Source organism: Corvus hawaiiensis, chromosome 13 (genome assembly GCF_020740725.1).
Source record: "Corvus hawaiiensis isolate bCorHaw1 chromosome 13, bCorHaw1.pri.cur, whole genome shotgun sequence".
NCBI classification, from domain to species: Eukaryota; Metazoa; Chordata; class Aves; order Passeriformes; family Corvidae; genus Corvus; species Corvus hawaiiensis.
In genome coordinates, this window is record NC_063225.1 from 21492732 (window position 1) to 21505784 (window position 13053).

Here is a 13053-nt window from a genome sequence, read left to right on the forward strand (position 1 = left end):
AGTGAGTGTGCCAGTATCTAGGAAACAGTCATTTAAGGAGGACAGGTCTGGGTGCAGAACTGCATACAGCTTGTGCTGGCTCCAGGTGCCCTGGAATGTGGAAAACCTGGAAGTTACAGGGTTTGGGATTGGGATTGGAGTTTAAAAACCCACTTTGCCAAATGCTTGCTTGTTTTCAGGGGGAGAAAAGCACACTTGCTTCAAAGTTGATTGATTTTTGCAGATTTTTTGTATAGTTTTATTTTTAAGTCCTTCCTTGAAGTTTCCGACCATTTAAGCAGCTACTGAATGAGACTCAGGTCTACACCTGAGATACAGATCTGTTCCTCTTCTGAAAAGCCTTCTTCATCCCCATTTCGGAATTAAGTTACTTGTGAGGCCAAAGTCTTCATTTCCAAGGGATGTCTGGGCACTGATCCTTTTCCCAGCTATTCTTGTGCTACCCCTCAGCACATCCCAGGAAGTCTGATTTTCCCAGTGCCCCAGTAAAGGGGTATGGTGCCTCTCTGCCTCCCTCTGAGCAGGTGTGTGCTGGGGAAGGAGGTGATAGGAGCATCCTCAGCTCCTACAACCACTGCTTGGAGCATCCAGATGTGTCTTTATGGCTGCTCTGAGGTTAATGAGAAGCCCAGAACAAGCCAAGAGGAGTCTGAGTCTGTCTCCTGAAATGTGTCCATCAAATCAGTCCTTGCAGCTCAGTGGCTTCCCTTCCACACAAAATTAAATACCCTTCAAGGATATTATGAAGGCTCATTTTTAGTGGCTTTAAACGGCCGCAACAAAAATTAGATGCATGTCGTTCCTTTTTTTGCTAGGGGAGGAAAAGTGGCTTCTTCTGCCTGGTTTTGTTCACCATGAAGGCTAGAATGTCCTTATTCTTCTGAATAATTCCTCCCCTTTGAGAAAGGCAGCAGCACCCTACTGAAGGAGAGTGGAATGTTCTCACATCGTGACAAGTCCATTTCAGTGGTTAGAGAGGATGGGATTTCCTTAAAATGGTTGGATTGAATTCATAAATTTGTGCCACTTCTCAAGTTTGAGCAGAAATCCAGATGGTACAAGCAACACCACCCTATCCTGGGAAGGTGACGCAGCCCTGGCTGTCCTCAGCTCAGTCTTTGCCACCTCCTTTCCTTTCTCATGATGCTGCAGCTGCTGGGGCTCTGGTGGGTTGGGTTGCGACGAGTCGGTCCTTGGTAACACTTGAGGCAGGGAAGGTTGGTGTCTCCAGAGGTGACGTTCCCTGTTTCCAGCAGCTCTGATTGTGCAAGTTTCCCTCAAGATAACGTAACGTGAAACTTTGTCCCTTTGGAGATCTTCCCTTGTAGATAAGAGGATTCCTGCAGTTTCTCTATCCAGCCTTTGGCATGTGAGGAACATCCGTGAACTGGAACAGGGCTTTTCTTGACTGCCCAACTCCAGCTTTAGAGGCACTTTAGTGGGGGAGCTTGGGCTGCCAGCATTTTCATAGTCCAAAATATTTCAATTGTCTCAGCAAGGGGATGCTGTAAAGGCAGGGAAACTCCTCCTGACCCAGGCAAGGAGGGGGATGTGTTTATTTACTGTGGAGAGAAGTGTGTGGTCAGCTCTGGTTATGTGGCTTAACCCATGCCAGCGCAGCAGACAAGTCATCCTAAACAGCCAGAATTGAGGAACTGTGTGTTCCTTCCTCATCCTCAGCAGCTGTGACCTACCAGCAGCCTCAATCTGAGCCTTTATTTGCAGAAAAAGCGCTTTTGGAGCCATCCTAACTCCTGTGTTCCTCCTCCTGTGGTGCCTCGATAGCGTGGTCCATGATCTTCACTTCCCTTGGGCATCATCAGTGATGGGTTTCCATATGTCACCTGTGCCCCTTCCTTCTGTAAGCACAAACAGGGTGTCTCATAAGAACTCCAAGGTCCAGCCTGTGCTTCCAGAGTAGGCAGGTGATTTTGATCCCTTTCATTGCAGCTGCTTTTGATCTGGCGAGTCGTGTGACACTTGATAAATGTTGGTATTCCAGGTAAATGGCACTCGTTGAGCAAGAGGAGGTGAGCACAGGGGTGCAGGTAACATGTCTGGAAGAGAGATTGGCTTTAGCAGCTTCCCAGCAGATTGACTGGCAAGCAATTTACGGCTCCAAATTAAACAGGAATTGCTTTCAAAGCCATCTCATGATCATGCGGTCGCTGATAAGTCTGGTTGTGCATCCAACCCACGGGATAGCCCGGGGCCTGTTTCTAAAAGCAGTTTTGAGGCATGACATCACTCAGGAAGTCACTGTGGAGGGTTTAGGGAGCCAAGTGCTCTCCTCTGATCTCAGAAGAAAGTGGACAGGTGGTTTGCACATGCTGGGAGGGAAACCAGTCTTCAGTGGAGTGCCTTCCCTGGCTGCTGAGAAATGAAAGCCAGGCCGTGCCTAACCCAAACCACTTGGGCTGGTTGGGATCCTGCTGGTTTGTGCTCACTGGTGACACTTTTAAGTGCAGGGATGTCTGAGCAGGTGTTGGTCTGGAAACAGCTGTCTGGGTTCAGTGAGATGCTTGATCCCAAAGTACCAAAAGCCTGCATCTGTCACCATGTGAGCATATCCCTCCTAAAGTGTCCGTAACAAACAGAGCTGTCACTTTATCTCTTGGGTTTTTCAAAGCTACGTGGGAATTTCTAGGGTTTTCCAGAGAGGTTGGGCAGGATTAATGATGTGTTGTACATCCCAGAAGTGGCTATTGAGTTTTGGTGGTTCCTGTCAGCTGGTGATTTTTTCCCCTACCTGCAAACAAGAGGGTTTTGGTGGATGGTACCTGAGATGTAAAGAGAAGAAAGGTGGACAGGAGGATATCGCCTGGATATTCAATCTTCTCACTAACAATCCTTGAATGGAATGCTTAAGAAAGCAGCTCCTGGAGCATTTAGCCAGGGGTTTTACTTTGCTGTGATTCATCCCTGCTTATAATAGTGGTCTGTGTCAAAATGCTGATTTAATGGGGCCAGGAAGGAATTTGGGAAGTGCTCAGATGAGGCAGGGAGGTGAGGTTGCTCCGAGGATCTGGCTCCAGGCTTTGAGCTGGCTGAACAAACAGCTTTACATCCTTTATTTTTTAATTTCCATGCAGCGCTTGAGATTTGCCTTTCCTCCAAATCAAGGCTTTAAGGCAAAGGGCTGCCTTGTTGTCAGACCTCAGAAGTGGCTGGCGCCTGAGGCCACGTTTAAACCACCGTCTCCTTCAGCATCCTCATGACCTGGTGCAGCCTGGAGTCTCCTCCTGTTCTTTTCCTCCTGTCTGAGATAACTTGGGGGGGTGGGGGGGTTGCAGCCCCCACATCATTCCTTCGATTGCTTCTATTTCGTGTGATGATTTCTGCAAGGCTGATAAAAAATTTAGAATTTAAAAACCCCAACAAACCACCACCAACCCACCAAGCCAAAAATATCGTGGTTGGATGCTGCCCATGAGAGGCTTCATGTCCCCCAGACACCACTGAAAGTCTCCTCAGCTCTGGAAATGACTTGCCCTGATGTGTAGTTTGGTCAAGTATCCATTTCTGTCCCTCCAAGAGGGGATTTTGGCTCCTCTCCTCATTCCCTTCAGCCCTTCTGAAGCCAGGTGAGAATTTCTGGAGACCACAGCAGTTCTGCTCCATGGCAGAAAGGACCCAGTCGGGTGACTGATTTGTGATCAGGTCCCAGAGAGTGATTCTGGGTCGACCCATCAGTCCAACTGGGGCTGACATCCATCTTTGTGGCAAATAATGAGTTTATTGTGAATTAGATTTGCTTTTTCTTTCCCTAATGGAATGATTGTGTAAATTCGAGGAGACAGAGTTGGCACCAGAGCTCATGGCCTCGTATCCTTCAGACCACCAAAGGTATCTAGTGGTATCTGTAGACTCAAGGTTTCTGTATGGAAGAGCTGGAAGCTGTCAGTGTCCTGCTGATAATTTGTTCTTTTTGTGAATATTTGATCTTTGAGAGGTGCTTTAGTGGCCCATGGCTTCATGTGCTGTCTGGCACCAGGGACTCATCCCATGGGAGCGAATGAACAGTGGAGAGAGAAAAGCAGCAGCTCTTTTTCCACCAAAGGGTTGTTTTAAGATGTATTTTTATCATAGAACCGTGGTTTTGATCTCTTCCTAACGGTGTTTGGTGTTTCAGGGATGCCTACGCAGTTGGCTGGAATGGCCGCATGGGGATGAGGCACAACAGGCTCGCCAGCCCCGGAGCCTTCCTGGACAAAGATGGGATATTCGTCAACACTACCAACAGCAAACTGCTGGAGAGGGCCCACGGCATCCTCATGTCAGTACCCAGGAGGGGATCTGGGCCTTACTCCTGGAGCACAATGAGCAGCATGGGGAGTTAGGGGAATGTGAACAGCCAGGATATAAAACTCTCAGGGTGCCAAGTAGACTTGGAGGTGTTTCCCAGTTGGGTCAAAGCAATGTTTGACACGTCTGATTTAACTCTTCTCCTTCATTGAGAATGACAGACAAAGGGAAGAAAGAGAAGGGACAAACCTGCTGGTCACACCAGTCTGAAGATACAGCAGCAGTGTAATGCAGTCACACTTCTAGCATGATATCAAAGTTTCCATTATACATTGTCTGGGCAGATGATGTTGATGATTCACACTGCAGCCTCCTCAGAAGGTTCAGGGAACACCCCAGGGTGACTGGAATGAACATGGGGTTTGGAAAGCAGGCAGCTGGTCAATCATTTTGTGACACGGCTTCTTCGCTCTTCCCAGGTTCCCTGCATCCCATCATTCCCAGTGCAACCATTGCCATTAACTGGATACATTCCTCTCAGTCTGCAATATGCAGGGGCAGCCCCATTTCAGTGCTGGCTGTGGGCAGCAGCTGCTCAGGGGGATTTGAGGGGCTGGTTTCATAAACTCCTCCGTTCCACAATTGCACTGTGCATTAACCTGAGCCGTTTATTATCTCCCCAGGCGAAATAAGAACTTCAAAGCCAAACCCAGTCTCCCAAAGGTGAGTGAGAAGCAGATTTTCCCCCTGGTGGGGCTGTGGGTTAAGGCTGTAGCACAGTGATGCAATGCTGCTGGATATGAAGAAGACCATTGTGTCTACACCAAGACCTTGGTCAACTCAGCTTTGTTCAGGGCTCTTTAACTCCTATAAACCCAAAGGATTTCAGCCCTGATTTCTGCTGGAAGAGAGAGATATGAGCACTTGCATCCTCCTTGGAGCTGCTCTGGCTCCTTTTTCCCCTCCTTCTGGGAAGAGGTATTTACATGCTGGTGAAATTTAGTAATTAGATCTCTAAACTAAAATGAACAGGTGAATGATGCAGGAGAGCTGGTATCTGATAGACAACAACCTTGTTACTGTCCCTCCATCTTGGCTGCATTTATTATATTTTAAGAGATGCCACGAGATCTGTTGTTCCTAGAAGAATAATGCTTTTTGTGGTCCTCGCTGGTGCTGTGTCTGTGGTCGGGAACAGAGCACCAGGAGGAGCAAACATTGTTTTTACTACTCTCCATGTCCATCTTGCATCTGGAGAGGCACTGATGCAATTAATCAATGAACGGCTCATTAACAGTGAGGAGAATCATGGAATCATGGAATGGTTTGTGTTGAAAGGGTCATCCAGTTCTACCCCTGCCACGGGCAGGAACAACTTCCTCTGTCCCAGGCTGCTCCAGGTCCCATCCAACCTGGCCTTGGACACTGCCAGGGATCCAGGAGCAGCCGCAGCTTCTCTGGGCACCCTGTGCCAGGGCCTCCCCACCCTCACAGGGAAGCCATCCCTCAGTGTTCCCTCTTGAGATTACGTCACCTAAGGAAGCCCTGTGAGGGTAAAGGAGGGATATAGCAGATGGTGTGATGATAACATCTGGATTTTCTCTGGATTCTCTCTTTTTCTGTAGCACTTGCTGGATGTGAAGTCCCTCAAGCACCTCACGAACCTGACGTTGCACGACCGCATCACCAAATCTCTCCTCCACCTCCATAAGAAGAAAAAACCACCCAGCATCAGTGCCCAGTTCCAGGTGAGCCCTTTCCTTTGATGGAGAGAGGGGAATCACCTGCTCCAGGCACAGTCCTGCCCCATCCCCAGCAGCATTTAGGCCGTGAATCCTACTGAGGGCTTGAGGGAGCTGGGAGATGCTGCAGGTGTTGAAAAGGTGCAAGTGGAGAGAAATAAGAGTGAGGATGGCTGTCGTGGGGGATGACATGGCAGAGCAAGGTGGGACCTGAGGATGAGCTGCAGAGGGAGGTGTTGGTGCATCCCTGTCCTCTGGTACCTCATATTCCAAGCCATTGCATTGTGGTGCTTTCTCCCCCAAATCCAGAAACCCCAAAATCCCCGAATCACGCTTTTTGCAGTCCTTTATCCAGCATAATCTGTGCTGAGTCAGAATGGGAATTTTAATAGGGACAGAAAGGTCAGAATCCTGCTGCATTTTCTCCAGGCAGGCAGAGGAATTCGGAGGAGGGATCTATCTTGTGTTGTCAGTGCTGTGTGCCAGTCTGCAGTCCCTGGGGTTTGCTGCAGGGAAAATAATCTTCCAAGGACTTGGCAGTGCTGGGCTCACAGTTGGACTCAATGATCTTTAAAGGTCTTTTCCAACCTGAGTGAGTCTGTGATTGTTCTGTATATGCATCACGGCTTGGAAACTGCTACAAGACATGTGCACGAGCAGGTGGTAATAATAGAAAGCAGATTTTCACGTAAAATTTGGGTTCTAAGCAAGTCTGGGTTGGTTTTGACTTGTAATTTTGACTGCTTTGGAGTTTTTTGGAGATGTGGTTTATATTTAGAAATTCTCCATGTGTAGGTGTGGGTAAGATTAAAGAATTAAAAATATGTATGCACACACACATATATATATCTCTATAATTTGCAGAATGCACATCTGTATATTTATATATTTAGCCTTGTCTGATCTAATGGTATTCTGGTCAAAATTCAATCCTGCAGAGTTTAATTCATATCCGTGGAGGGGTTGAAACAGGGATATCTTGGAGTGAAAGGCCTTCTCAAAACCTATTTATGCTCCCAACAAAACTCTGGAAAGCCCCAGGGGGGCACAATTGATATTTTTTGGTATATTTTCACAGCACATTCAAATCAAAGAGCCCTCATTTCATGGAGCACTTGTTAAGGAGAAGCATTTTGAGGGACAAAGCAGCAGCATTGCTTTTATAATCAAGAGCAAACTAATAAAATTGTGGTGCATGGAACTGGGTCACGGGCAGGAAACACAAATGTTTCCTATCATGGTTTTTTTGAGGATAAATGCTGCTTTGTGGCTAATGCCTCAACACCGGGCTTGCAGCTGCTCCGTCTCCTATGGATTTCCACTATCCCTATACTTAGGGTAATCTGTAGGGGAAATAGCTGCCTCGGAGCGTGTGCCAGGAGCAGGGATGTCTTTCACGACGGAAAACTCAGCCACCCCTACCTAAAACTGTAGAGCTCCCCTTTAAGCCACATGCAGGTGGTGCCCTGGAGACAGGGATGGAACGGTTCCTGAAAGGCCAAGTACAGGTGGTGAAGGAGTGGGTGGCTGGAAAGTTTTGCTGGCAGAGGGACAAAGGAGACGGGTACGGGGTTAATCCGGCGACCTCGCGCGTCCTTTGTGGATTCCCGAGGGCCAGATGGCAGAGGGTGCCTGGCCCATCTGCCACACACAGGATGGCGCTGAGGGAGAGGAAATGTCCCCTCCTATGGGTCCGGCACATCCCATTCCCATCATTTCCAGCACTGGGAGCACTCTGCTTGCTGGGCTTTCAGTGAAGGGGTTGTGTCCCTTGAGTACCCCCTTTGCCTCCCACCAGCCTGGTTGGGCACTGTGGGATGCTGCAGCATCGCTGATGATTGAAAGCTCCCAATAGGCTGCTTTTGTGAAAAAAAGAGTAGTTTCAGATTTGAAGAAAACCAGGAGCGTGCCAGCAGAGGTCTGCCACGTCATGGCATTCCTGCTGCTCCCTGGGACAGGAACAGGGATATTTGCATGAAGTTAATGTACATAACACAGCTGCATCACATGTGCCTGGGTTCCATCCCTTGCTCCTTCCAAAATCCTGAATGTGAATGAATTTTTCTAAACATGAAAGGCTTCCCAATAAAGATGTCTTTGAAATTATCAGAAGGAAAAAAAGGCTTCCTGTGAGCAGATCTGTGGGCAAAACACTTCTTTGTAATACCACACCACTTTATTAACTACTGTATTCCAAAATTTATAACTCTGCTTATAGTGAATGTGGCAGAATATCCTTTACACGACTGAGTTTTAAACTCTATTAAAATCAGGACTAATCAACTCTGGAGCATGTTACCAATGCCACGTTTGTGATGTGCTCAGCAATTCGAGATGCCCAAAGTATTTATAGGACACAACAAAAAAAACGTGGCTGAGGAGCCTGGCCAGCACCAATGGACTCGGCACACTCTGGTATTCAGCCTGGTTTTATTCCAAGAGCTTGTGATTCATCCCAAAAAGTCAAAGGTTTGCAAGGTGAAGGGATAACTCAGCATTGAGATCCCACTGGAGCAGCTGGCTGTAAAGTGATGCTAATGTAAATTCATTGTTATGGGAGAGGCTTTTAATGGTGATGAATAAATAAGGAGAAATAGAAAAATGGAACCAGGAAATCCCTTGATTCTCAGTGAGCCTTCAGTCAGGAACGTGCCAACATTGGAGCTCTTCTCTAGAAACAACCTCTGAAGTGTTCAGGGTTGCAGGCTTCAGAAATTATTGTGAATTCCCAATTTTCCTTTGGCAAAACTGTCATTTAAAAAAAATTATTTTTAGGTCAACAGTAACATTTTGACGATTAAAAATCAGGAATAGATCCTGCCTGGAGTCACTTTTGGTAAAGGCAAATTTGATTTGTGTCTAAAAAACAGTAGTGGTTGTTTGGTGCCAGGTGTAAATTCTTGTCTTGGAGCTCTCACTCATGGCTGGAAGAGGCTTGTGGTATGGAGTGGGATGGGAGTTTGGGCTCCAGGGGAGCCAGAGATCTGAAAATCCAGCCCAGCAATTATATTCATCTTTGGTTTCTTTGTTGGGGGCAAAGACAAAATCAGCCAAGTTGCTTGTGCTAAAACACTCATTTGGGGAAATAATTTCACATGTGCCTCATTTACTCATAATTAATTCCAATTTATACTTATTTTATGCTTATGATCTAAGCATTTGGATTTTCATTATCCACTGTGGTCTCCTCTCCCTTCCCTTTGTCTCCTCTGTTGCAGGCATCCCTCAACAAGCTGATGGAGACCCTTGGCCAAGCAGAGCCGTATTTTGTCAAGTGCATCCGATCCAACGCTGAGAAGGTAAATCCCATCCTGTGAAAGTGGTCCTGCTGGAAATCAGCTTGGGACTCTTCTGTCCGTTTTTGCAGGCAGTTAGACAGGAAACAAAGCCTCAGATGGAGCTGGATGTAGAAGATTTGAGCAAGGGGAAGCATGGATTTATCACTTGGGTGCTGCCCTTGATAAACTGCACTGGCTCTTCTCATATTTGTAGAAACACATATATGCAAATATATTATTTTAATTTATATGAAAAATATCTTGGCTTTAATAAATGAATTTGACTGCAAACTTTGAAGCTCCTGACCAGCCATAAGAGAGATTTATAGAACGGTGAATTCACTTGTGCTGGATCTGAGCCCTAAAGCTTCCTTAAAATGAAGTTTCCATAAGTAAAAGCAGATACTTTTAGAATAAACTACATTGATCACACTGACTCATATTTCTTGAATTTGACTTTACATAATTGTGTCGTGGACTGAGGACCCTCAGTTCGAAATGTAGGGATGCTTTGTGGATTAATCCTTCAGAGTTTTACCCAGGCATTTTTGCCTGGGAGATTATTTGGTTGCTTGCAATCTCACCCATTAACTGTACCCTTGGGAGGTCTTATTCAACTCAAATCCAAAAAATTCTTTTTTATGGCTTTATTTATCTAGTTAGCTGTTTGAAAGTCTCAGAAGCAAACAGGATTCAATCCCAGTGGGATTAGTGTGGTTCCTGGGGACCCACATTCCCTCCCTCCCGTGCGTGTCATGCAGATGTGCTACGTCTGCTGAACCCTTTACCCGTCCACGCACTTAAAAGCTGCAGTGAAAGGAAATTCTTGCTCATCCTTGGTCTGGTTTTCCCCTTCCAGCTGCCCCTGCGGTTCAGCGACAGCCTGGTGCTGCGGCAGCTGCGCTACACGGGGATGCTGGAGACCGTGCGCATTCGCCAGTCAGGATACAGCTGCAAATACTCCTTCCAGGTTGAGTACAACGGGCTTTGTCTTCCATCACCTTTAGCATCCTTAGCACCGTTGTCTGAGTGCTGCTGGCTCGTTTTTTATCAGGGTAGTTAATTTCTAGCTCCTGGAAGGCAGTGGATGTAACAGGCTGTTCTCTGCCTATGAGCCACTCTAGACCTCGGGAGGGGCTGCGAGCCCCCTGCACCATGATTTTTGAACAAAAACCAGTATTTTTTTTTGCAACATGGACTCCCTTTTGGAAAAGAAGTGTCTGACCTGCACGTTCTCTTCTGCATCTGGAATTACTGGGAGTAGTGTTTGCCCTATCGTGTCGGTGTTAGCTGTGTCCCATCAGGAGGGTGGTCGGCATCCTCTGAACCTCTGGAGTTAGCCAGCTTTTCCTGTTTTCTTCTTTTCCATGTGTTTGCCATGTTTTGTGCACATGTCAATCCTTTCATGCTTTGCAGGTGCCGATTGGCTTCCTGCTTGCGGCTGCTTTGGGGCAGACGTCGTGTCCTGCACAGCAGCTGTTTAGAAAAAGAAAAATGCTCAATGTTTTTTTTGCCAGGAGCAAGGATCCCAACCTTGCTTGGGAGGATCTCTCCTCTTGTACCTCCTTCACTCTTTGAATCCTCACAGCAGTAACGGCTGGAGCATCTCAGAGATGTTTTGCAGATGTTGGTATTCGCTTTCCGTAGTGGCCCTTGCTGGGGATTTGCAGCGTTTTTTTGCTTGGGATGACTCTGTGGCTCCTGCAGAACCTCTCCTCCCATGCTGAAAAACATTTGAACCTTGCTGGCTCCCTGCTTTGATGTGTTTCCCATCAAACCACAAATGATGGATGAAACTTGGTGTTCCCCAGTGCATAAAATGTTATCTGTTCTTCTGCTCACTCCAGAGATCCCGTTTCATGTGGCCAGTGGAGCAAATCTGTTATTTATGGGAGAAAGAAGCAGCAGGACCCAACTAACCAAATCTTGGTGTTCCTTTCTTTTCCTTCTCAGGATTTTGTGAACCATTTCCATGTCCTTTTGCCACAAGGGATCAGCCCGTCTAAGCACAATATCCATGATTTCTTCCGCAAGATAAAACTTGATCCAGACAATTACCAAGTTGGAAGAACAATGGTAAATGTTCATCCTCAGCTCAGCCTTTAAGACACAAATATAACATTTGCCTGTATTTCTGTCTGGTAAATTAGTATCTATATATGGTTTTAATTAATGAAACTGTTTTTCCTCTGTTTGCCAAAAATCAGTGATTTAAATGAAACTTAAAATATTATTAACATAAAAGAGTAAGGAATAATATTGTTTTGTTATTGGTTGTAATGAGGCAGCCTGAAAAAACTCACATCCTCCAAAAAACTCCGTGTTTGTGTAGACTTAGATCGATACAATGGTTCTCATTTTGCCCCCCCTGATGGGAAAGCAGAGACTCTGTAGTTCAGAGCTTAGACAGTCACAGGCTGTTATGAAACTGCTGCAACCTGTTAGAGGTGCCTTCACAAAATTCAGCTCCTCAACTTTCTTGGGAGCATCCAGGACACAGCAACCAGGAGGATTAAATCATTTGACTCGTGGTCTGGGAAGCTTTCCACGCTTGTGGTTTTTTTGGGTTGTTTTGGCCAGGTTTTCATGAAGGAACGGGAGCGGCAGCTTCTGCAGGATCTGCTGCACCAGGAGGTGCTGCGGAGGATCACACTGCTGCAGCGCTGGTTCCGCAGCCTGCTCTGCAGGAGGCAGTTCCTGAGCCTGCGGCATGCGGCCATCAGCATACAGGTGGGCGCTGCTGCTGGATTCCAGAGCAAATTACCGTTCCCAAATCCTACAGACAGGGCCCATGGGTAAAATCAGGTCTCCTTTCCAAGGAAGGAGCTTGCAGTCAGGATTTGACTCCTACTGCCATAACAGGTTGGGAATGGTGGGGAGCTGGAGAGGGTGCGTGAAGGCAGGTGCTATCCCATCTTCACACAACACCCGTTACAAGGAACCCCCTGCTGTGTTCGCAGAGATTTTGGCGTAGCTACCAGAGCAGAAAAAAAGGCAAACCATCCCCAGACCCTCTGGTCCTCAGCAAAGCCGCTGTCGTCCTGCAGACCCACTGGCGAGGCTTCGTGGAGCGGCGGAGGTTCCTGCAGATGCAGTTTGCAGCCCATCTCATCCAGAGCTGCTGGCGGGAGCACGCCAGGCGCCGGCACGCCGCAGCCACCAGCATCCAGGCGGCCTGGCGGGGACACCGCACCCGGCGGGCGTACGCAGCCCGCAGGAGCAGAGCCGTGTGCCTGCAGGCGGCGTGCCGGGGGTATTTGGCACGGCAAAGGTAACGCCGTTGGCCTCGGGTGAAGAGGAGCACGTTTTTTGGGGATGCTCACAGGGGAGGGAGGTGTGAATCAGGGCACTACAGTGACTTACGCAGGGCAGTGTTCCCTGGTGGCATCCATGACCCTCTCCCGACCTGCCCTGGTCCTTCGTTTGCCCCGCTTTCGAACAATTTAGCTGCACGTCCTGCTCTTGGAATAAGCGGAGCCTATTTCAGGTTGGAGCACGTAGGCAGTGCAAAGCCAAGGCCGTAAATACTCACAAGGGGTTTTTTTTTCCTCTTGGCAGCAGCACCAGTTTAAGTAGCCTATTTTTAGCTCAGATTGCCTCATCAATCTGGTTGCTGCGCTGGCTCACAAGGACAAGGGATACTGGAGCCAGCCGCTGTGGAGGGCACAGACTTTCCAGCCATGCCTTTGCACGCTGGCCACGGAAAAAGTCACGATTCACTCTCCAGAGGTGCTGCCTGCAAGGTGTGGAGCATCTTAACGTAGCGTGGAACATTTGGGAGCTGCAAA

The 13053-nt window shown here is 47.6% G+C and overlaps 1 protein-coding gene across 12 annotated transcripts in view; it reads left to right on the forward strand.

The window, feature by feature from the left end:
* MYO9A (myosin IXA) overlaps window positions 1–13053 on the forward strand; it is a 176072-nt gene that overhangs the window by 139139 nt on the left and 23880 nt on the right. For all 12 annotated transcript variants that reach the window (XM_048317888.1, XM_048317887.1, XM_048317894.1 and 9 more), the window contains 8 exons: window positions 4133–4276; window positions 4929–4968; window positions 5871–5993; window positions 9206–9286; window positions 10125–10235; window positions 11219–11341; window positions 11846–11995; window positions 12226–12536. In XM_048317888.1, the coding sequence (XP_048173845.1) occupies window positions 4133–4276; window positions 4929–4968; window positions 5871–5993; window positions 9206–9286; window positions 10125–10235; window positions 11219–11341; window positions 11846–11995; window positions 12226–12536 (1083 nt within the window). The remainder of the gene's footprint in view (window positions 1–4132; window positions 4277–4928; window positions 4969–5870; window positions 5994–9205; window positions 9287–10124; window positions 10236–11218; window positions 11342–11845; window positions 11996–12225; window positions 12537–13053) is intronic.